The 23,902-nt window shown below is 44.0% G+C and overlaps 1 protein-coding gene across 2 annotated transcripts in view; it reads left to right on the plus strand.

Moving 5' to 3' along the window:
• Window positions 1-23,902, plus strand: part of DOCK2 (dedicator of cytokinesis 2) — a 448,549-nt gene that overhangs the window by 419,085 nt on the left and 5,562 nt on the right. For both annotated transcript variants that reach the window (XM_032158599.2, XM_032158600.2), the window contains exons 42-48: window positions 1,426-1,507; window positions 2,810-2,894; window positions 3,707-3,793; window positions 13,585-13,761; window positions 15,198-15,281; window positions 21,965-22,102; window positions 23,738-23,865. In XM_032158599.2, the coding sequence (XP_032014490.1) occupies window positions 1,426-1,507; window positions 2,810-2,894; window positions 3,707-3,793; window positions 13,585-13,761; window positions 15,198-15,281; window positions 21,965-22,102; window positions 23,738-23,865 (781 nt within the window). The remainder of the gene's footprint in view (window positions 1-1,425; window positions 1,508-2,809; window positions 2,895-3,706; window positions 3,794-13,584; window positions 13,762-15,197; window positions 15,282-21,964; window positions 22,103-23,737; window positions 23,866-23,902) is intronic.

Raw genomic sequence — 23,902 nt, forward strand, 5'->3', positions numbered from 1 at the left:
TCTCTGCCATGGAAAAGCTCACAGTCTGGGCAGGGGATGGAGGGTGTGAGGTGGGCTTGGGGGAGGAGGAAGCCGACAGGGAGCTGGAGGGTGGATCCTAAAAGAAGTACAGATGAAGGCTATGGAAAGCCAAAGGAAGGAAAACTCCTAACTGGGGGGTGAATTTTGTTTTCATGGACTGTGGTGTTTGACATCTGTCCAAAGGGTTCACAAGAGAGGGATGCTGATGAGGGAAAAGGTTCCAAGGAAAGGGAGTAGTAGGATCCATTGGATATCCAGATAATGATGAAAAAATGGGTGAAGGCCGTACTGGCCTAGCTTTGAATGCTAGCCAGAGGAGTTCTTGATTCCTTAGTTGGCAGACATGTCAGGCCTAGGCGAAGATTTTTTGGAGTCATGGTGGTCATTGGGTAGAATGGAGGAAAGACCTTGAATGCCTAAATAAAATATGTGGGTAAAGAAGAAATGGGAGGTAGGGAAAGGGAAGAGGGGTCAGGAATGGGACCAGTGACCGCTGACTTTGTTCATTCAGTTTACCATATTGTCAGCTTAAAAGGACTAAAGACAGATCTAGAAGAGGCATGACAAGGGTCTGACCCACATAGTGCCTCTCCAATATCTATGCCTGTTGCAGACATCACTAATCAACCATGGGACTCTTTTCCACTGAGTCTGAACACAGCTCCTTACCATCCTGCCATAGGCAGTTGCTTTCAAATTTTCAGAGTTGGAGTGCAAAATGACATTTATTTGCATATTCTATAGCAGTGCTTCACAAACTTTAGCATGCATGTGTATCACCCAAGGATCTTTTGCAGATCCAGACTCAGTTGGTTCTCAGATAGTCCCGAGTCTCCACTTCTAACAAACTTACAGGTAATGCTGATACTACTGGTCCAAGGGCCGCCTTTGAGTAGTGAGTCCAGAGTGAAAGAATTCTGAGCTTAAAGACCTAAATACAAACTCAGATCTGTTCTTACAAGTTGTGTGACCTTCAACAAGTGGCCTGGCTTCTCTGGCCTCGAAGGGGACTGTTTAGGTTAGTAATGCAACTCAGTGGAATTGAGGAGATCAAATGAGATCATGGGAAGATGTACTCTGCAATTGATTTGAGAGCTATAAATTCATTCAATGATATTATTATTATTAATGATAATATAGCAATGATGATGATTAAATACCACTAGACAACTCTGTTTGTAGGGGCTGAGCCCTGGCATAAGGTTGCAAGGTGACAGCACTGATAAGGACCTCAGTGACTAACTGGTCATTAGTGCCTAGTGGGCAGCCAGCAACCTGAGGTTCATCATTCAGTAAAAATGTGGCCCCATAAAGTCTGGCCTGGAAGGTCTCAGCAAGGACCAGCTATACTTAAAACTGTCCCCGCAGCCAACAGATATAAGTCCTTAACTACAGGGATTCCAGATATCCAGTGCTTCACTGTCCAGCCTGTCTTGGATGAACACCCCAGGTTCAAGAATAAGCCAGTGCCTGACCAGATTATTAAGTAAGACTCGTTGTCCACAGGGAAGAAGGATGGGGAAGAGAATCCATTGGAGCCACCAAACTGAGCTGGTGGCAGAACAGACCCCAGTGTCTTTGTAGTTCCTTCTCTATCTTAGCCAGTTTGTTCCCCCCTTTTCCTCTTGGGCAAAGAATCAACTTCCAATTAGCTGGGCTCTGCCCCTGACAAGGCTGAAGCCAGGAAGGATGGGAGAGCCAGGGTTATGGCTCAGCAGATCCTCAGCAAGCATCGAGCATTTGCTCAACTGGATGCAGTCAGCCTATTTGTTGCTCGGGTTGATCTCAGAGTAGCCCCAGGGAGTCCACAGACAGAGTGTGGCTGGGCAAGTGATAGGCAGGGTGGAGACAGGGGGCCACGGCCATGCTGAGCACATGCTCCCAGAGGGACATCTCCTCAGCATTTGTGAAGGTTGTACATTGACAATGGTGTTTTCAGGCTCTGATAAAGGAACAGTAGAGGAAGTGCCGTGAAGGCTGATGTCCACTTGTTCTAGATCAGATTGCAAAGTCACTGGTGAGGCCACAAGGTGGGGCCTCTGTGGGACCCAAGGCTGTATGCCTCCCAGCTGCCCAGCTCATTCCCCTCACCCCATGCCCAGGTTGTAATGGAGCACTTGAGTGTCCTAGAGTAGGTCTAGGATGTCTCTGGATGGGACAGTCAGAAACAGGATCTGCTTTGCAAGATGAAGGACCCTTCAGGGAGAGGCAGCCCGTCCCAGCAGCCTCACGAAGTGCCACAGCAGAGCAGGTGGAGCTCAGTTTGGGTCTCAGCCTCCCCTCACCTTCTCACCTTCTCAGACAGGCACCCATGAGCAGGGGACAATAACTATGCAGCTAGCACGGTGTTCTGCTGGCCCTGAAGTTAGAATCTCACCGAGGATTCAGGGAGACTGATTTGGGGGGTTGGCTGGGACACCTCAAGAAATCCTTTGAGGACACCCCTGGGAAATTAGGCTCAGACCTCAGTTCCTTTGTTGCAGATCACAGGAAATCATGACCTAGGCCATCAATGTTAGAATTCCAATTGCCTGGATACTCTAGGGGTACTATGTTCTCAAAGGGGCACAAGACCAGTCTACCTTCTAAATTGCCTTGTCAGGAAAGCCTGTGCAAAAGTCACTCTTATGGAGCCCAGAACACAGACCTTGATTTTAAATGCCACCACAAGGGACTCTGCCAGGCCTGAAGTTTACTGTAATGAACCTCCCTGGACAGTGCAGGGTCAGATCAGGTGTCAGCAGCCGGGTATGGCTACCAGGAGCCTCAGCCTCTTCCTGTCTTTCAGCTTCTACAAGTCCAACTACGTGCAAAGGTTCCACTACTCCCGGCCAGTGCGCAGGGGGACTGTAGACCCGGAGAATGAGTTTGCTGTGAGTATCTTCCCTACCCTTGATCATTCCCTGGGGCCACCTGGAGGAACCAGAGCGTGCATTGGCTAGCCTCAGAATGGGAAGGAACTTGATCCAAAGCCAGAGAAAATAAAGCTAACCTCCATGGATACCATGACGTCCATTCCCCAGTCTCTTCCATTAGGGCTTGTGTCCTTATTTCTTCAGCCTTTTTCCCTTTAATACAGAACCCAGGCCTCATGTCAGAGGCACCTTTTCAACCACAGGGCATTCAGGCATTGCCAGTAGGTAGAAACCCTCAGGCTAAGAAGGGATGTTGATAAAATCAAACCTTCCAGCAAACACCAGTAAGAAGCCCCAGCAATTTAGTCATCACTGTCCCCTGAGTGCGAGTCTCCTGTGTGTGTGTCCAGCTAGGATTCAAACAAGACTGGAATAAGGAGGTGTCTCCAAGTCTCGGCTCTTTGGCTTGGACTGTAATTCTTAATATTTTTGGAGCCACTGCCTCTTTGAGAATCTAATGGACACTGGGAATCCTCTCCCGAGAAAACAAATGGACACATTCAATATTGCCTAAAAATTTAGACTGCTAATAAACCCAGGTTAAAACTTACTTAGCTTAAGTCCAGGTAGAGCTTACACTTTATGTTGGGAAAGAATTCTTAAGGGTAAGGTGAGAGTGTGTTTCTGGGTCTTGCAATATTTATTCTGCTTTCTGGTAGATGGGAGGCCTGGGGACCCGGCTGGGTTTCTGCCAAGCTTCTCTGATACCCAGGTTTCATAAATGTGTTTGTTGCTTTCCTGCCCTTGCCACCCTCCCTGCCCACGGACAGTCCATGTGGATTGAGAGAACCTCCTTCATGACTGCGTACAAGCTGCCGGGGATCCTGCGCTGGTTTGAGGTGGTGCACATGTCGCAGGTGAGTCTGGGACATTCGTGGCAGGGCCACCCCTCCTCTAATGGGCAGGGCACAGCCAGTCTCCAAAGACCCCTTTGACTTTAAAAAGGAGACATGCTTTTCTTTGAAGCTGCTGTGTGAGTCCCAGAATTCCCATGCAGGCAGCATTCGGAATAGTGCCTTTCAGATTTTTTTTTTTTTAAGCATCAGATAACCTTTTTGTTCCCTGCAAATGAAACTTTCCATGGCCTCCAGTAATAAAGCTGATGAATGAGGAGCTTCTGTTGGGCGGGTGGGGTGTCGCAGAGGGCCTGGAACACAATCATCTCCATCACCCCCTCATACTCCTCTCATCACAGCACCCCCTTGGGGGCACCTGTGCAGTATCCCGATATGAACCCATTTTATAGTTGGACAAACTGAGGCTCAGAAGGGAGAAACATTTGGCTAGAATCCAAATGTTTGATCTCCCTCGTGCAGATAACACCTATTTTGCTTTCTCAGCACAGCTTAGGGTCTCCATGTCCTCAGATAGCTAAAGATCTTGCAGTCCCCAAGATACAGAGGAACGGTCAGTGTGGTTGTGAGGAAATCTTGTAAATGGACATATTTGGGATGTCTTATTTATTTATTTATTTATTCATTCAGAAAATACTTAATGTGTACCTAACATGTTAGGCACCGTTTTAAGACCTAGAGATTCTGCAATGGAGCTTCCATTCTAGTGGGAAAGATGGACTAAAAAGTCAAAGTAAATATATGACAGATGGTGATAACTGTGATGGAAAAAATTAAAGCAGAAAGGTGATGGATGAGGGATTGCTATTTTAAGCAGGGTAGTCAGAGAATGCTTCCCTCCTCTGCTGAGGAGAGGCCTGGAGGAAATGAGAAAGGGGTCCACGCTGACATTGAAGAGAGAGACATTCCAGCAGAGGGGACAGCAAGTGCAAAAGCCCTGGGCCCAGAGTATGCTTGTGTCCAGATCAGAACAAGTGAGGATGAGTAACAGTCATCTGACACCAGATCATGTAGGACCTTGTAGACCACCATAAGGACTTTGACTTTCCCACTGAGTGACACAGAGCCATGAGCAGAGGAGGGACGTGGTCTGACTTGCGTTTTCAAGCTATTGTATCAGACGATAGCATTGAGACCGTTTCATTTCTACCCTTAATGCCCCTCTCTTTTCAGTGAACCCAGCAGCTCAGTAGCCCTTCAGCCTCCTTATTATAGGCATGACCTAGACCTTGGAAAAGTGTAACAATGATGGTGATAGCAAAAAACATTGTTTTGAGTATGGGCTCAACTGTTCATATGCATGATCTCATTTCAACACCTCAGCAACCCTGTGAGGTAGATATTATTATTCTTCCCATTTTACAGACGTGGGAACCGAAATGCAGAGTTAATTAGTGCATTGTTCAAGGTTAGTAAAAGAGATAGGGTATGACTTTAACCTCCCCTGTCAGGCACCTGGCTTGGACTCTTTATCTTTTTTTCCTTAAGAAAAAGAAAAGCCCACCCCAGCAAGTAGTACCCCCAAAAGGAAGGAAGTGTCTGTGCCCTTGCTTCATGGCACATGATAAATTTTAACAAGTGCCCCAGGTGCTGTGTCAAAAGGTTTATAGCAATATCTCATTTAATTCTCATAGGACCTCCGTGAGGTACATACTATTATGTGCTCTATTTAGGAGGTAAGGAATCAGAAACTTTCTACCAATCTGTAGTCTCTGCCCATTAGCCCTGACTGAGCCCTGTCACCTGGTGGTGCTCAGCCAGGCGCCTCTTCTGTAGTCATTCCTGCCAAACTGTAGCAAACTGAGAGAGTCCATCCCTGTACTTCCCATTCCCTCAGCTACTGTGTGTCAGCTCAAAGCACTTATCTCCTAATAGACTACATAATTTTCTTGTTTATTTTTAATATTAAGAGAATATTAAATATAACATTAGACTATAAGCTCCCCTAGAATATAAATTCCAAGAAGACAGATATTTTGTCTATTTTATTTTCTGCCATACCTCCAAGTGCTAAGAATAGTCCCTGGCCCACAACTGATGCTAACTAAAGAATACTTACATAAATTAATCAGTCAATCAATATGCAGACACCCATAATGTCTAAACCGGTTACCTTATTTTATAAACTCAGCATTTTGAAGTTAGGAAAGAAATAGTCAAGATTTTTGGCTTGTTTCTTTCATCCTGATGCCTTCTCATAGAAGGCACTGGGGAAACCTTCAAAAAGTTGGCCAGAGTGAATTTATCTTTAATGGCCTCTCTCAGATGAGTTACCAGGAATTTCAGGGTGTCTCAGATGCAAAAGTTTAATGCTCTTCCAAGTGACTTCATTTCCAAAGGTTGTTTTTGTGTTATATGAATTTGTATCTTGTTCTTGGTTATTTCCTCCATAAATTATCATGACTACAGTAATGTTTATATAGAGAGGCATTTTCTGATGAGCTTCAAGTATAAGTTCTGCCTATTGGGGTTTTATTTTGTTCTTGTTCTTGGCCCTGAGAAATGGAGTTTTTACAAGGAGCCCTGATCTAGGGATCAGAGATCCAAATTCAACTTGGTCACTAATGAGCTATATATGTTAGATAAGGACTGTATATCTCTGGGTCTTAGTTTTAGTCATCTGTAAATAGGAATTACAAAATGATGGAACTTTAGAGCTTAAAGGGACCTTAGGTGTCTTTTAGTCCAAAAGCTATAAACTCGAATACCTTCATAGCCTAGTAAGGGCTGTGGCAAAGTGCAGTAGCAACAGCCCCCTCCTCCATCTCTGTTGAATTACATTTTTAAAGGTTAGAATCAACGTGCTAGCTAAGTGACAGACCTCTGCCCACCTGGTTTGGCTTGCAGTCCTCCAAGTTTTTTGTCCTGATTCTTCCTGGTTCTTGTCTACCTGCATTATTTTGTATATGAGAAAACTGAGGCCTAGCAATGGGACGTGAACTGCCAAAGCAATCTGTGGCAGAAGTCAGAGGTAATGAGAGAGCGCCTGTCCTGTGCAGCTCATAGGATTCCTGGGTAGACTTAAGAAGGCGATATTGGTAAAATGGCTTTGAAAAATATGAAATGCTGGGTTGGGCGCAGTGGCTCATGCCGGTAATCCCAGCACTTTGGGAGGCCGAGGTAGGTGGATCACAAGGTCAGGAGTTCAAGACCAGCCTGACCAACATGGTGAAACCCCGTCTCTACTAAAAATACAAAAATTAGCTGGGCGTGGTGGCATGCACCTGTAATCCCAGCTACTCAGGAGGCTGAGGCAGGAGAATCGCTTGAACTCGGGAGGCGGAGGTTGCAGTGAGCCAATATCATGCCATTGCACTCCAGCCCGGGCAACAGAGCAAGACTCCATCTAAAAAATAAAAATAAAAGAAAGAAAAAAAGAAAAATATGAAATGCCACCTAATTGTCAGGGATTGAGATCACTTTCTTTTTCATCTTATGTTCCCTCATCCATCCACACACACTTTTACATTTTTTTCCAAAGCACCCTCCCCTAATAATTCATTTTCCCTTCACAGCAAGCCTGGCAAGAGTTACTATGTCGATAAACAAACTGAGGCTCAGCTTAGGGAAAAGACCAGAGATTTGAGGGCTAGATTAAGTCCCAACAGCCCATTGATAGCAAGTGTGGTATCAAAGTTTGATTTACATGTAGTGGGAGAAGCCTGCCTTTGGAATCACAAATACCTGAGTTGTCTTTCCAGCTCTGCCCCATGGCTCAGGGATAAGTGACTTAACATATTGCTGGGGGAATGAAATGAGCACGGGTGTAATGTGGCCAGCATGGGCTGGCACATAGGAAGCAATCGATAAGTGAAGTCATCTTCATTATCATGATCATTACTTTTATTCCTGTTATTAGCTAAACCGCGGGTTTAACTTCTGAAATCTAGGCCTTCCACCAACTATATAACCCCTGTAATGACCTGAAAGTTACATATTTGGTTTACACAAATGCCCGTAGGTGAGAAGCGAAAATTATTTTCATTCTCATTCTCTGTTCCTAATGGCTATGATGAGGATAACACTTTGGGAATCTAAAAATAGTTTCAAAAGCAAGGCGGAAAGCCAATCAACCGCTCTTTCCATTTTTAATACTTGTCTTAAAGCCCGAGCCTTTCAGATATGGCAGGCTATTGTTCAAACGCAGGTGTGGCGCTGAGCTCAATCCGAGTGGTGGTAATAGATTTTCCTTACAACTCAGTCTACACCTTGGCCCCTCAGAACCCCCACAGAGTTGGTCTGTGTACTTGACAGATACTAGACCGTGGGTTTCACCTTGGAGGACTATGGCTGCAGCCAAGCTGGACATCGTTCTCCTTCAGTTAACATTATGTGTGTGCATGCGTGTGCAGGTGGGTGTGCCCAGGGTGTGCATGTGTGCATGCATGTGTATGTGTATCTATGTGTGTATGTATATGAGTGCGTGCGTGCGTGTGTGTGTGTGTGAGAGAGAGAGAGAGTCAGTCAATTCCCAGGGCCATCTCACTGTGGAGATCAGTCATCTGCAGAAACATCCAGACACAGGGTAAGGGACTAAGGAGGCTGTAATTTCACAGAAATGCTTTTAAAAGATGAACAAGAAGACAATTAGCAACATAGCAGACTAGGAAGCTCCTGGCTCTCCTTCCACTCCCAAATGCACCAGATAAATATCTACTCACGGATCAATTCCTTCTGAGAGAAACTCAGAGATGAAGTGAGGGACTTCTACCTACCAGGCACTGAGTAAACTTCCACATTGAACTGATATGAAAAGCTGAAGCACACTCAGGCATGCACCCTGCTCTGACACTGTGCTATAAAATCAAGAAAGAAATTCCCAGTACTCATCTTCTCTCCCTGTGGAGAGGAGGGCTGGGACCTCACATATACTACCGTAATTCTAAGGTTCCCCAGGAGGGCTTGGACCTCACATATACCATTCTAATTCTGAGGTTCTTCCTGGGTTGGCTCTTATCAACTCTGAGAATGCACAGAGTTAGACATACGCAAGTCTCTTTAGACCACAGGAAAAAATCAGTAGTTTTATATGGGTGCACATGAACTTTCAGGCATCCCATCCCCTGAGAGGAGTGTAGCAAAGGGTCTTTTAAAAATGGAATCTCCTGCTTCTCCCCAGAAGGCATTTAAGACACTCTCTTCCAGTGGCTACTTGGCAGCCTGGCTTCTACATAACTTCCACTGAGGAGTTAAGGGGCAAACAAATATTAACCCACTGGCAGCCTGAGAAGCAGACTGTCACTTCTCAAACCTTGCCTCCTGGCTCACCCTAGCAATAACTACAGGTTTATTAATCCCTCCTGGAAGGAGTTTGTGCACACATTGAGTTTCCCAACTTTTATAGCTTCCACCCAAGGGCTATATCCTAAACACCCTAGCTCTGGGAGCAGAGGGGACTGGCATATGCATGTCCCCAAAGACCACAGGAAAAAAAAGCAGCAGTTTTATACAGGCATGAAAGCACTTCCAGGGCTTCATTCCCTGACAGTTGGTGCAGAGAAAGGGCTTAAAAAATTGCAACCCCCTATTCCTCCCTAGATGAGGTTTATGCTATGCATTGAGTGTCCCAACTTTTAGACCTATCTCTAAAAGGACTCTATCTAAACCTCTTAGCTCTGGGAACAGAAGGGAGCAGGCATATGCAAGTCTCCCTAGATCACAGAACAAAGAGATGGTTTTAAATGGGTACACAAACACTTCCAGGGGTTACATCCCCTTGGAGCAGTGCAGAAAGTGGGCAGAAATGAACAGCTTCCATTTTATTTCTGGAAGGGGCACACACTTCCAGTGGCTACTTGATGTCCTGGCATCTAACAAACTTGCATCAGGAAGCTAATAGGGCAAACAAACAATAGCTCTCCAGCAGCCAAAGCCAGAGGTTGGCACTTCACTAGCCTTTCCTCTGTCTCAACCCAGTGATCAATCCAGGTCTATCCATTCTTCCTGCAAGGAGTTTGGCCACATACCAAGTGCCACACTAGAGCCCCCACCCAAGGGACTGTCCTCTTAATGATGTAGCTCTGGGAGTCAATGGGATTTTGTCTTCCTGAGTGGCCCTAGACCACAGCAAAAAGAGGTGGATATACAATGGGTCCAGTTTCAACAACTATATCCCCAGAATCAGAGGGTGCAGCCTGAACCTGAGTATAGGCACTTGCCACAGATTCTCTCCCCAGCGTAGGGCAGAGAGAGGGAGAGGTAATCGCCCATGCTCAGCTTCACCATAAAGATGGAAAAAACTGGAACACACATTTCATACCCCCACCTTTCCAGCTACATCTAGAGAGTCTAGCCCCTACCTTATGTGTCTCAGGGTACTGACAGGAAGTGGCACATCCTAAGCTGTAGGGGTCTACCAAAAACAGAGACAGCAGTCTGGACAAACAGAGAGATTTGAGAGGAACCCTAACATTTCACACTGGATGGCCTGGTCAGATCCTTCTTCTACACAAGGCCATCTGATAAGACTGAGAGAGAGAGAGCGGTCTTATCTAATGCAGAGAAACCAACACAAACACTGAAGGAAAATGAAGAAACAGGGTAATATATTCCAAGTAAAGGACAAGATAAATCTCCAGAAACTGAAATGTGTGGAGTCAAGACATGTGATTTACTCAGCAGGGAATCCGAATAATGCTCATGAAGATGCTCACCAAGGACAGGAGAGCAATGCAAGAACAAACCGAGAATTCTAACAAAGAGAAAGCATAAAGTGTACCAAACAGAAATCATAGAGCTTAGGAATATTATAACTGAACTGAAAAATGCCATAGAAGGGTTCAATAGCTGACTAGATCAAGCAGAATAAAGGATTAGCAAACTCGAAGACAAATCACTAGAAATCATATAACCTGAGGAGCAAAAAGAAAAGAATGAAAAAGAATGAGGCTGGTATAAGAGAATTACGGGGCACTATCAAGTGTAACAACATACACATTATTGGGGTACCAAAATAAGAGAGAGGGAGAAAGTAACAGAGAACATATCCAAATGACAGAAAACTTCCCAAATCTAGAAAAGAAACTAGAAATCTAGATCCAGAAAGCCCAAAGGACAACAAATAAGATAAATCCAAAGAGACACAAAAGTCTTTCTCAGACAAACAAAAGCTGAGTTAAGCACCATTAGACCTGCCTTACAAGAAATACTAAAGGTAGTTCTTCAAGCTGAAGGAAGAGGATGCTAGTTAGTAATGTGAAAACATGAAAATATAAAACTTACTGTTGAAAAATAAGTACATTGTCAAATCCAAAACATGCTAATACTTTAGTGATGGTGGGCAAATCAATTATCTGGTATAAAGATTTAAAGGCAAAAAAATTATAAAAAGACACTTAAGCTCTAATAGTTTGTTAAAGATAGAAATTATTTTTCATGTAAATTGTGACATCTGAAACATAAAACATGGGAGGAGAGGGAGTAAAATTGAAGTTTGTGTATGTGATCAACGTTAAGTTGTTATCAGCTTTAAGTAGCCAGTTATATGTATGTTTTATGTAAGCCTCAGGGTAACCACAAAGCAAAAGCCTATAATAGATGTACAAAAGATAGAAGAAAAGACCCACAGCATATCACTACAGAAAGCCATCAAATCACAAAGGAAAAAAGTAGGAAAAAAAGAACAAAGGATCTATAAAACAACCAGAAAACAATGAACAGAATGGCATTAGTAAGTCCTTACCTATCAATAATCACTTTGAATGTAAATGGATTAAATTCAACCATCAAAAGGCATAGAGTAACTGAACAACAACAAAAAACCTAATGATATTGTATATTAGTCCATTTTCACATTACTGATAGAGACATACCTGAGACTAGGCAACTTACAAAAGAAAGATATTTACTGGACTTCCAGTTCTACATGGCTGGGGAGGCCTCACAACCATGGAGGAAGGCACGGAGGAGCAAGTCCCATCTTACGTGGATGGCAGCAGGCAAAGAGAGAGCTTGTGCAGGGAAATTCCCTTTAAAAAAGGGATCTCGTGAGACCCATTCACTATCACAAGAACAGCATGAGAAAGACCTGCCCCCATGATTCAGTCATCTCCCACTAAGTCCCTCCCACAACATGTGAGAATTATGGGAGCTACAAGATGAGATTTGGGTGGGGATACAGAGCCAAACTGTATCAGATATGTTGCCTACAAGAGACTTACCTCACCTTTAAAGACACTCATAGACTGAAAGTGAAGGGATGGAAAAATATATTCCATGCAAATGAAAACTTTTTTTTTTTTCTTTGAGACAGAGTCTTGCTCTGTCGCCCAGGCTGGAGTGCAGTGGCACGAACTTGGCTCACTGCAAGCTCCACCTCCCGGGTTCATGCCATTCTCCTGTCTCAGCCTCCCGAGTAACTGGGACTACAGGTGCCCGCCACAATGCCTGGCTGATTTTTGTATTTTTAGTAGAGACGGGGTTTCACCATGTTAGTCAGGGTGGTCTCGATCTCCTGACTTCATGATCCACCTGCCTTGGCCTCCCACAAGTGAAAACTTTTAAAAAGAGAGTAAAGGCAGCTGTATTTATTTCAGACAAAGTAGACTTTAAATGAAAAACTATAAAACAAAACAAAACAAAAAGACAAGGTCATTATATAGTGACAAAGGGGTCAGTTCATCAAGAGGATGTAAAAATTGTAAACACATTTACACGTTGGAGCATCTAAATATATAAAGTAGACATTAGGAGATCTGGAGGGAGACATAATGATAGTAGGGTATTTCAATACCTAACTTTTCAACATTGGGCTGATCATTTAGCCAGAAAAACAATACGAAAACATTGAACTTAACCTACATTTTAGATCATTATGGACCTAACAGACATATACAGAACAACCCACCCCACAGCAACAGCATACACATTTTTCTGAAGTGCACATGGAACACTCTTCAGTATAGATCGTGTGTTAGACCACAAAACAAGACTTAACAAATTGAAGATTTTTATTTAGTTGGTTTCTGTTTAGTTCATGGGTCAGCAAACTGTGGCCCGTGGACCAAATTCTACCCGTCACCTATTTCTGCAGTTTTATTGGAACAGCCATTCTCATTCATTTACACACTGCCTGTAGGTGCTTTTGCCCTACAATAACAGAGTTGAGTAGTTGCAGCAGACACCATCTGGCCTGCAAATCCTAAAATATTTACTATCTGGCCCTTTTACAGAAAATGTTTGCCGACCTCTACTTTAGGTTTCTACTCCAGATCTCACGCTCTTGCCAACTGCACTTTTTCCCGGTTAGCTTTTCATGGCACTCTGTTTATATCGCCTTCTAAGAGGTGTTGGAGAGGTGTTCAGTTTAATTTTCCCCACTAAAGTCAATCTACCTTGGAACAGTGACCCCTCTAACAACCAGTCTTAAGACCTACTGTGTGCCAGGCTGGGTGTCCACATCGCAAGCTGCTCTAATCTCTCTGGCCAATAACTCACACATAGTATCTGCCCAACCAATACTGAAAGGGTTGAATTGGCATGTGTTTCACCCAGATAATAAGAAGAGAAAACCTTCTCTGGGGCACACTCAGCATCTGATGCCTCAGCAAGTACCTGACACTTCCTGCTTCTGCCTCCCCAAAGAAATCCCTTTCTCACTAAGCAGAAAGCCAGCCTGTCTCTCCCCAGAGAGCAGACAGCCCCCAGAGCTCAGTAATTACAAGATCCTGTTATAGTCCCTTAGGGAGCATTGCCTCATTTGAATTCCCACCCCAAGTGAAATCAATACCAATAATATCTGTTTTTAAAGTGACTTAACTAAGCCCGTTTCTTCTTGGTGATCTCATTTTCAACAGACCACAATTAGTCCTCTGGAGAATGCCATAGAAACCATGTCCACAGCCAATGAGAAGATCCTGATGATGATAAACCAGTACCAGAGTGACGAGACCCTCCCCATCAACCCGCTCTCCATGCTCCTGAACGGGATTGTGGACCCTGCTGTCATGGGAGGCTTCGCCAAGTATGAGAAGGTGAGGATTTCTGTGCTCCAAGTCTAGGGGGGCTGGGTGAGCAAAGCAGTCATGGGAGGACCCAGGGGGCAGGTGCAGCTACATGTCACTTATCCTACTTCGGCTGTCCTTGTCCCCAAAGGGACCCTCAGCTTGGTTGGCCCTCGTGTTTCTATACCCTCATGTCTTAGCTGAGCTCCTGTCTCCCTCCCAGCCTCTTTTCCACACCCTGTGCTGGGGCAGGAAGGGGCAGGGATCATAAGGGCCCCTTATCTCACTGGGCAGATTCAGGTGGCTCTGTTAAGGAAAGGCTCTGGGATGAGCGTGAGCCAGACCATAAAACTACGTGCCAGTTGTATAAACCCACCTCTTCCACAGAGGATGTGAAATGATGTGTACGAATGGAAAGAAATGAAACTCGGAATCTGTGAAAAGCCATAAAAACTAAGAGATCAACTCCAAAAGGGGAGCTACAATCTAGATATCTAGGTCATAAGGTCCCTCCAGAAAGCGCCACATGTTTGAGCCACACGTTTATTTTTGAGCTTCCTGGTGTTCATGGCAAAAAAGGAAATAGCATCACTTATATGAGTCACATTATCCACTGGAAGGAAAAATACCCATTTCTCAGTAAGGAGACAGCTTTTCTTCGCATTGAAATAGAATAGAAAGTTCTTACTTGGTTTTCACCTAGCAGACACTGAAGGAAAAATGAACTCATTCTAACAAATCTCTTGACGAATTCCCTATTATCTTTCCTATGTTATCCATTGATGTAAATCTAAGAATACCACACAGTGGTATAATTCGGGGACAATAATTCCAGTCACCTAATCAATCCTTCCAGCTACCCTCAGATACCCATGCAGTCATCATTGGTAACCCTTTGCTCAGCCCTGAGCAGTAATAGGATATGTCTGTTTATACATGCGCACATACTAAGGACATGAGCCCCAGAAAGGGGCTGCCAGGGTCACTTGCAATGAGGGAGGCCATGAGATGAGCTGGCACACCCACCCAGTGAGGTTCATTACTGAATTATTTTCCGCAGAGCAATGTTCTCAAACTTGAAAGGAGCATCAGAATCCCCTACAGTGCTTCCTGACACACAGGTCCTCATCACACCCCTAGAGTTTCTGATTCAGGCTATCTGGGCTGGGGCTAGAGAATTTGCATCTCTAACAAGTTCCAAAGTACTGCTGCTGCTACTGGCTCAGGAACCTGACTTTGAGAACGACTTCCCCAGAGTTTGCAGCCCATTCCCACTGGGTGCTGATCTGAGCCTCAAAGCAGATAAAACAATGTCAGTCTCTCCAGACCTCTCACTCTTGTTCCATCCACGTGCCTGTGACCTCATCCTTGCCCCTCTCAAATTGAGTCTTCTCCCAGTGCCAAAGAGATTGGCTGTGAAATGCCACATGAGCAGGAAACCCTGACCTCCTGTCTGTCCTCCCCAGGCCTTCTTCACTGAAGAGTATGTCAGGGACCACCCTGAGGACCAGGACAAGCTGACCCACCTCAAGGACCTGATTGCATGGCAGGTAAGGCAGAGCTGGCCAGGGGAGCATCCTGCCCTCCTTCCTCTCCCCCCACCATGGTTTACTTGCCCCACACTAGGCTCTGGCTGAGGCAGCCTAAATTCACATGCCCTCCTGTCCCTTGCTTTTAAGCCCCTCTTCCAACTCTGTATCACACCTGAGCAGGTTCATCCTGGAACAGAGATTTGGGGCACTGCACTCTTGGGTGTTGCATGGTGCCAGGCAGCAGTGCTATGCTGGATGGTGCTAAGTTTATCTTATTTGATGTCGAATTCAGGGGATGGCTTTTCACAGCGGGATGCAAATGAACACCAGGCCCCCACACTCCAAACCAGCACCTTCCCCCGACACCCAGCACAGGCCAATCTGATAATAGAAGACTTGAGCCCCTACTCCCACTTCTCCTCCTTTTAGAGCTGACCCAGTTTGTTGCAATAATGCTCAGATGGATATCAGGTTTTGAAAATAATTGAGGCCTTTGTGTGGGTGGTTGTGAGTCAAAGGGTCTACATCCCACACAAGCTGCTGCTCAGCCCACGGGCTTAGAAGGCACCACCCTGCTGTCTCAGGCTGGCCACTTACCTGCCTCTCCTTCCATTCTCTCTTTGCATCGCTCTTTTTCCTGTGGACTCTGTCTTTCCTCCTTTCTCTCTGTGCATCTGTCTCTGTCTTTCCCTCTCTCTCTTAGAACCCTGCACTTCTATTCCTTGCCTGTCTTTTGCCCCCCACCCCCACACATCTCACTCCTCTCTTGGCTTCTCTTCCTCTTCTCTCTCATTCTCCCTCTCCCTGCAGAAGCAACAGTCGGCTAGATCCCTCTCATAGAGGCTTACACAGGGCTAGGCTTCCCCTCCAGGCCCAGAGCAGCCCCCTCCTCAGACATTCGCCCACGCTGGGCTCTCAGCAAACCACCCAGCAGAACACAGGGGTGGGCTCCGGAGGGCAGGAGCTGGCGGGAGGTGAGCAGTGGATGCAGGGGCAGGTGATAGCAGCTTGCAGCTGCCTGCCCTCCCTCTCTTTCTTCTTGCCAGTCACTGTGCAAAAGAAGCAAGCTTTTGTGCTTTGGAGTTTTTGTTACTCTAGGGAAATCAGGGAATGAGAAGCATTGGGTGCAGCCTCTTTTCTTAAAATAAGAATTCCTAATTCAGGTCCTTCTCTGTCTCTGCCAATTTATGCAAAGTGGGGCTTTAAAAATGAAACACCAAGCACTGCACAGACGCGCTTTTCCCGAATGCATGTTGTGTGTCTGTCTGGAATTTTCTCTTTCTTTTTACCTTGTGCCACCTGTGAAGCCCAAATATCCCCAAGGTCCCCAGCCTTCTAGGGTCATCATGCCCTTTATTATTCAAATAATGATGTTCTCCCTCAGCACCCCCAACTTGGGAAGCAGGAAGGCCAGGCTTTGATTCGTTCCCATCCTCAGATATTGCTGGGAGACCTCAGGGAAGGCTAACATGTCACACAGATTTGCTTAGTTGTTGGATGTCACTCTGAATCTATACCATTGCCCTGGTCCTCTCCGCTGGGGACCTCTTCTCATCTGGAAACAGCTTCTCCATGCTGTGTTTGCTGTACCCAAAGAATGAACTGCAGCTTCACAGCACAGAGAATACCAAGCTGTACCTTCTAAGAAAATTCTACTACTGTCTTGGAGCTTACTAGAGGGACATTACCAACAAAGCCGGAAGACTTTGAAAGTATGTACTCTATTAGATGTGATGGCTTCTGAGAGCCATTAGCTAGGCGCCTTCAGACACCGCCCCCTAGTGGCCGCCTTCTCCTTAGCACCACCCGCTGCTCCTGAGACCACCTATACAGAGGTCCACCTAACCCCCAAACGAGGTTGACCTGAGCCATATCCCTCTCACCCAGAGCCCAGGCACCCTAACTATGGGCACCTGCATGCAAAAGATGCAGCCCTGCTCATAGTGAAGGCAGCCTTTTAACATTATCACATGCAGCAGATTAGCTCTTCCCTACCTGTTTCATTCCATTTGTTCTTGCAACTTATATTTATTGAGCCTCTGTTGTGTCCTAGACAACAGAGATAGTGATGGACAAAATTGGGCCTGCTCCCTGCTCACTTGGAGCTTAATTCTAGATTGGATTTTGGTTTTGCAAAGCCAAATACACTTGGAATTTACTTAAAACACGAGAAGGTTAGATTTCAAGGGGAGTGAATGTATTTGTACCTCTAGCAACCGAACAAATGCTGAAGCCTTCAAAGTATATTTGGTGTTCAACGTTTTGCAGATTTCAAGATCGATAGCTTGTTAATTTCTTTTCTTTGTGAAAACTTTCTATTTTTTGGCATAAAAAGATGTCTATAGTATGCTCTTCTTTTAAAGCTTTTGTTGTGAAATATTATGTACAGAAAAGTACACATAAAAATATATAACCCACTGATTTATCAAAAACATACATCCGTTTGACCACCACCTAGATGAAATAGAATTCTGCTAGCTCCCCTAATCCTATCTTAGGCCTCCTTCCCTAAGAGTGAGCACTGTTCTGTTTTTATAGTAATCATTGCCTTGCTTTAAAAAAAATACTTTACCACCCAAACACTCATTCGTAAACACTACAGTTTAGATTTGCTTAATTTTGACCTACATATAAACAGAATCACATAATATACAGTCTTTCATATCTAACTTATTTTTCCCAATGTTATGTTTGTGAAAGAAATTCATTTTGTTTGTGAATCATAACTATGATTCACATTCATTTTCATTGCTATATAGTAGTCCATACAGCTGGCTTATGTAACTATGCCAAAATGCATTTATTTATTTTTCTACTAATAGAGAATTGGGTTTATTTCAGTTTGGGGCTATACAAGTAATGCTATTCTGAACTTCCTTGTGTGTGTCTTTTTGGTACACCTATGCAAAATTTTTGTTGGGTATATACCTACGCATTGACTTGCTTGGTCATAGCATGTGAGGATATTCAGCTTTAGTAGGTACTGCCAATCTTCTATCACCATAGGTTAGGTTATTTTGCCTGTTCTTGAACCTCTTATAAATTGTATTATACAGTACAGTATGTACTACTGTATCTGTAGCTTCTTTGGCTCAATATAATGCCTTTGAGATTCTTCTGGGTTGTTGCACATACTAGACGTTTGACTTTTTTGTTGTTTCTTAAGTGTCATCTATTATATGTGTATCTAAATTACCAATAATATGTCAATTTATTTATCCATTCTGTTGGACATTTGGGTTGTTTTCAGGTGTTGTATATTATGAGTAAAGTTGCTATGAACATTCATGTTTATGCCTTTTGGTGGACCTAAGCACTCAGTTCCCTCAGTATACATGCAGTAGTGGAAGTGCTGGGCCATGCACATTTAACCTTACTGGACACAAGAAGCAGTTTTTCAAAGTGGCTAAATCAATTTTCACTCCCACACAACTTCTAAGTCAGTTCATCCACGTTCTCTCTGACACTTGATACTGGGAGTCTTTTTTAATTCTAGTCCTTCTGGTGGATGTGTAATGATATCTCAGTTTAGTTTTAATTTGCATTTCCTTCATGAGCAATGACGTTCAGCACCTTTTCATATGCTTACTGCTAATTGGATTACCCTTTTGTGAAATACTTTTTCAGATCTTTCACTTATGTTGTTAATTGTCTTTTTATTATTGATTTATAGGAGTTTATATATATTCTAGATATGCATTTTCTGTCACATATATGTATTGCAAATATCTTCTCTCAGTCTGGCTTGTCTGTTTGCTTTCTTAATGATGTATTTTGATGAACAGTAGTTGTAATTTTGGTCAGGTTTAATTTATCATATTTTTAAATGATTAGTGCTTTTGTGTCCACTTTAAGAAACCTCAACTACCCCAAGATCATGAAGATATTCTCCTGTGTTTTATTCTGAGTTTTTATAGTTTTATCTTATACATTTAGGTGTATGATCCATTTTGACTGATGTAAAAGTAAGAGGCAGATTATTTTCTTACACAGATTTCCAATTTCTTCAGCACCATGTGTTGAAAAGACTATTTTCCCCCACTTTTGACCCCCCAAATTGACCGTATATGTGTTTGTCTATTCTGGACTTTCTATTCTGATCCATGGTCTATGTCCATGCTTATACCAATACCACACCATCTTAAGTCTTCAAATCTAATAGTCAGTGTACCCCAATTGTTGCTTTTCATCAAGTGTGTCTTGCCCCTTCTAAGTCCTTTGTATTTCTCTATAAATTTTAAAATAACCTTGCCAATGTTTACACACTCCTCCAAAACACATTGATATTTGGATTAATTGTACATTAACTATTAGATTAAATTGGAGAGAATGGCTTTCTTCTCATCCATGAACATGGAATATCTCTCCATTTATATAGTTCTTTCATTTCTCTCAGCAAAATTTTGTGGCTTTCACATATTTTATTTTCTTTCATATACCTTATTAGATCTGCTCTTAGGTATTTGATATTTTAAATTCTATTGTAAATGGTATTGTTTTTAAATTTTATTTTCTGTTAACTTTTCGTAATACACTCATCTTATGATCTCTTATAACATTTGTACTTCTTGTAGTTATGTTTTTCAATCCTAATATTATTAGTACCTTGTGTTTTCTTAATTTAGTCTTCTTAGTTTATTAATGTTGTATCATTTCAAAGAAACAAATTTTGGCTCTGTTGATCCTCTCTGTTGTAAATTTGTTTTCTATTTTTATTCATGTCCACTCTCACCTTTATTATTTTCATTCCTTTTCTCCCTTTGAATTTAGTTCGCTGTTCTTTTACTAATAATATCTTGAGATGTATGCTTAGCTAATTTATTTTCTGTCTTTTCTAATATGTAAAACTAAAGCCATAAATGTATCTCCATTTACAACTTTATCTCACTTCTTTTTATATGTAGTTTTTCCATTAGCATTCTTTTTTATATAAAATCTTTGTCTTTTTCGTGAATGGAGGATCTTTTCTGTTCCTATATATTAGTTAAATTTTTTAGAAAAACATGTTTTCTTAGGCTCTCTTTATTTCTTCCAAATTCATTCTGTTTTTTCTTCCTTTATTCTTTCCTTCTTTTCTTCCTTATTTGCTTTCTTCCCTATCTGTTGGTCTGGTCTCTGTCTTTCACATTGGAGACTTTCCTCAAATGTCTGGTGATACTTTGCATTCTCTTCATAGTTAAGAGCGAGGCTAAAGAAAATCTGTGTACATGAGAGAGGGCCTTGGCAACTGGGTAGCATTGCTGTGTGGGAACGGAATGACCCACAGATGTCTCTCTCTACATGGGACCATTCACATTCTCCAGAGTCAGAACCTTCAAGCTGTTATATAGAAAGATAATCCCAGCTGCTACACTGCTGGCCATTTGGGAATTGGGAAGTGGAGCTCTCAGGACCCAAATGCAGACTTTCTCTTCAACTCCTTATTTGCAGTCTGGCTCCTCCTTCTGCCTTCTGTTGTGCCTGATGCCCCTAAGCCCAGAGCTCCTTGTTCTAATTGTTCTAGAGGATAAGCTCCTCCTTCTTGGGAAAATGGGAAAAAAGAACACTTGGCTGCAAGGTGAGGCAGTAAGGCAATCTAACTGCTCCTGATACAGAACTTCAACACATTCCTCTGTGTTTGGCCCCTCAGCTCACCCACCTTCTCTGTAGTGCCTGGTGCCTCCAATCTCTGAGGCCCTCCTGGCTTCCTGGAGGCAGATTGGCTTCTTCTTATCACCACCTCCCTCCTCTACTCTGGAAGGTCAGTTATGTCCTCCTGCCTTCTGGCACACATATTGTGTGGCAGGTTTATGAATGTCTCCAAGTTTCACTGAAGATTTCAGTTTCTCCTTCACCTTGTCATTTCTGGGAGACCTCCATTTGAAGTACGCAGAAATATCTTTATGTCACCATCATGAAAGCAATTTTTCCCCAAATAATTCATAATCTACCCCTTTGCTGCCCTGGTTATGTTTCCCTGAGACCACACAACTAAAGTTCTCAGCTTCTCTTTCTACCAGTGCCCACCATGGCTCTGCTACTCTGCCTGAACGTAGCTGCCACTTAGACAATATCCACTGACCTCCTATGGGGACAAATAAGACTTCAACTCCCTCACATCAATCCTCTCTTCTTCCCTCATCTTCCTAAGGCTTTTACATCACTTTTCAAAGCTCCCTACTGGTGGGTTAACTTTATGATATTAGCACATTCATATCCTTCTTCAGCACCTGTATAAAGTGCAATTGGCTCCATGTGGTAAGATGAGGCTATGCCCCCTCCTCTGTTTTCTCTCAGCTCCTGCCTTCCTCTATCTCTCAGCTTCTGACATTCATCCTTTCACTTTAGTATTGCCAAGAACATCTTAGGCAAGGTTTTAAATCAATGCAACAGAGATTCCCCTCCTCTGATACCCACACTCTGCCCCCAAGTAGATTCTTTAAAGGGGCAATTTTCCCAAGCATGTGGCCTCTCATGGGGAACAGCCCTCCTATGAGGCAAGGGAAGCTGGGGGTCTTTCTCCCCTTTCCAGAGCAAACCTCATATTCGCAACTTTCCCCGTTTCCCATGGCTGGGGACCCTGTGTGCAGGTTTCTGAGGACCCTGAAGCCCTTGATGAATTCTTAGCAGGCAGACTTGACTGCAGCTGCCTTGATGGTCGTGGTGCCAGGCTGAGGCCCACCAGCCAGCCTCTGGCTCATTCTTTACCACTTTCTCTCCAGATCCCCTTCTTGGGAGCTGGGATTAAGATCCATGAGAAAAGGGTGTCAGATAACTTGCGACCCTTCCATGACCGGATGGAGGAATGTTTCAAGAACCTGAAAATGAAGGTGGAGAAGGAGTACGGTGTCCGAGAGATGGTATGGGTGGTTCCTATGGCTTGGAGGGGTGGGATTGGGCAGGGTGGGGCAGGGAAGCATGCTGGAGGCTGAAGTTGGAGGGGATCCAGCAAAGGAAGCTGCTTCCAAAGAGAATATAATGATGGCCAGCAATGCTGGATCCCTTCCAGGGGAACCCTCCTGGAAACTTGGTCCAGCAAAAGTAACCCCCGGATAAAACTCCAGTTAACAGCCAGATTGTGCAGATATCAACTACTCAAGGGAGTGTGTAATAATAATGAAAGCTACATTGATGTAGCATCTACTATGTGCCAGGCCTGATTCAAGTACTTGACATCTACTAGGTCATTTAATCCTCACCACAAGCCTGAGAGGCAAGAATGATTTTTAACCCCTTGTATTTCTTCTGAGGTTCAGAAGGTCAGGTAACTTGCCAGAGTCTATGTGGCAAATGAGTGTGGGGCAGAATTTGCATCTGGCTCTCTTAGTTCAAGGCCAGTGGTTTTGGCCACTGAGCTCCTTGGCCTAAAGAGGCCATGAGCCTGGTTCTGATAGGGTGCTTCTTCATCCTTTCCCTTATTAACTGGTGTTATAAAATGTCAAGGCCATGCAATTCCTTTAAAACCATCTGGTCCAGCCTTCCCATTTTACAGATGGTAAAACTGAGACCCAGAGAAGAAAAGTGAATTACTAGAAGAGCCTACAGGTACACTCAGGTCTCTTTTGATTCAAAGATTTTTTTCCATGAGACAGATTGTCACTTTCAATACTCCCTACATGAAGTCCCTGCAATGCAATTCTGATGCTAACTCCCTGGAGTTACGTCACATTTCACAGGTTAGAAGCACAGTCTTAGATGCTTCCCACTTCAGACACCAACTATAAGCTTCAGAGACCCAGGCCACCCACACTTCTGCCTAGCTGGTTACAAACTGGGAGATTCCCACTACCCCATTGTTTCATAGTTTCATAGTTCATTAGAATAATTCACAGAACTTAGGAAAGCATGATACTTACGATTCCAGTTTATGATACAAATCAAGACCAGCCAGATAAAGAGACACAGAGTGAGGTCCAGGAGGGTCCCAAACATGAAGTTTCCATGTATTCCAGATGCATCCCCCCTTCTGGCACATTGATGTATGATTACCAGCCAGAGAAGTTCACTGGAACCTAATGTCCAGAGTTTTTATTGGGGTTTCATTATGTAGTCATATCATGATAGAGTGAACCATTGGCCACGTGATGGAAATCAGTCTCTGGGCCTGTCCACTCCCTGGAGGTTGAGCTGATATTATGTGGCTCAAAGCCCCACCCTATAATCATAGAGCTGGTCTTTCTGGCCATCAGGAGCCATCTTATTAGCATAAAATCAAGTATGGTCAAGGGGGTCACCATGAATAATAACAAGGATACTACTATCACATAGGAAATTCCAAAGACTTAGATATTACCTTCCAGGAACCAGGAGTAAAGGGCAGCCACATTCTTTATTCTACAAGAACCCCCTAGCCTCAGCCAGGCAGGAACTTTTGTGCTGATGCTCCACTCAGCCCGACAACTCTGCCCTGCCCAGGTGGAGGAAGAAGGTGACAGGAAGGCTGGGGCCACCTTCCCCAGGCTACAGCTGCTAACCACCCTGTTCTCTCACCACAGCCTGACTTTGACGACAGGAGAGTGGGCCGTCCCAGGTCTATGCTGCGCTCGTACAGACAGATGTCCATCATCTCTCTGGCTTCCATGAATTCTGACTGCAGCACCCCCAGCAAGCCCACCTCAGAGAGGTCAGTCCCTGCACCCCAGGGAGCCCCCAACAACCCT

The sequence above is a fragment of the Hylobates moloch genome, unplaced genomic scaffold (genome assembly GCF_009828535.3).
Source record: "Hylobates moloch isolate HMO894 unplaced genomic scaffold, HMol_V3 SCAFFOLD_6, whole genome shotgun sequence".
Taxonomy (NCBI): Eukaryota; Metazoa; Chordata; class Mammalia; order Primates; family Hylobatidae; genus Hylobates; species Hylobates moloch.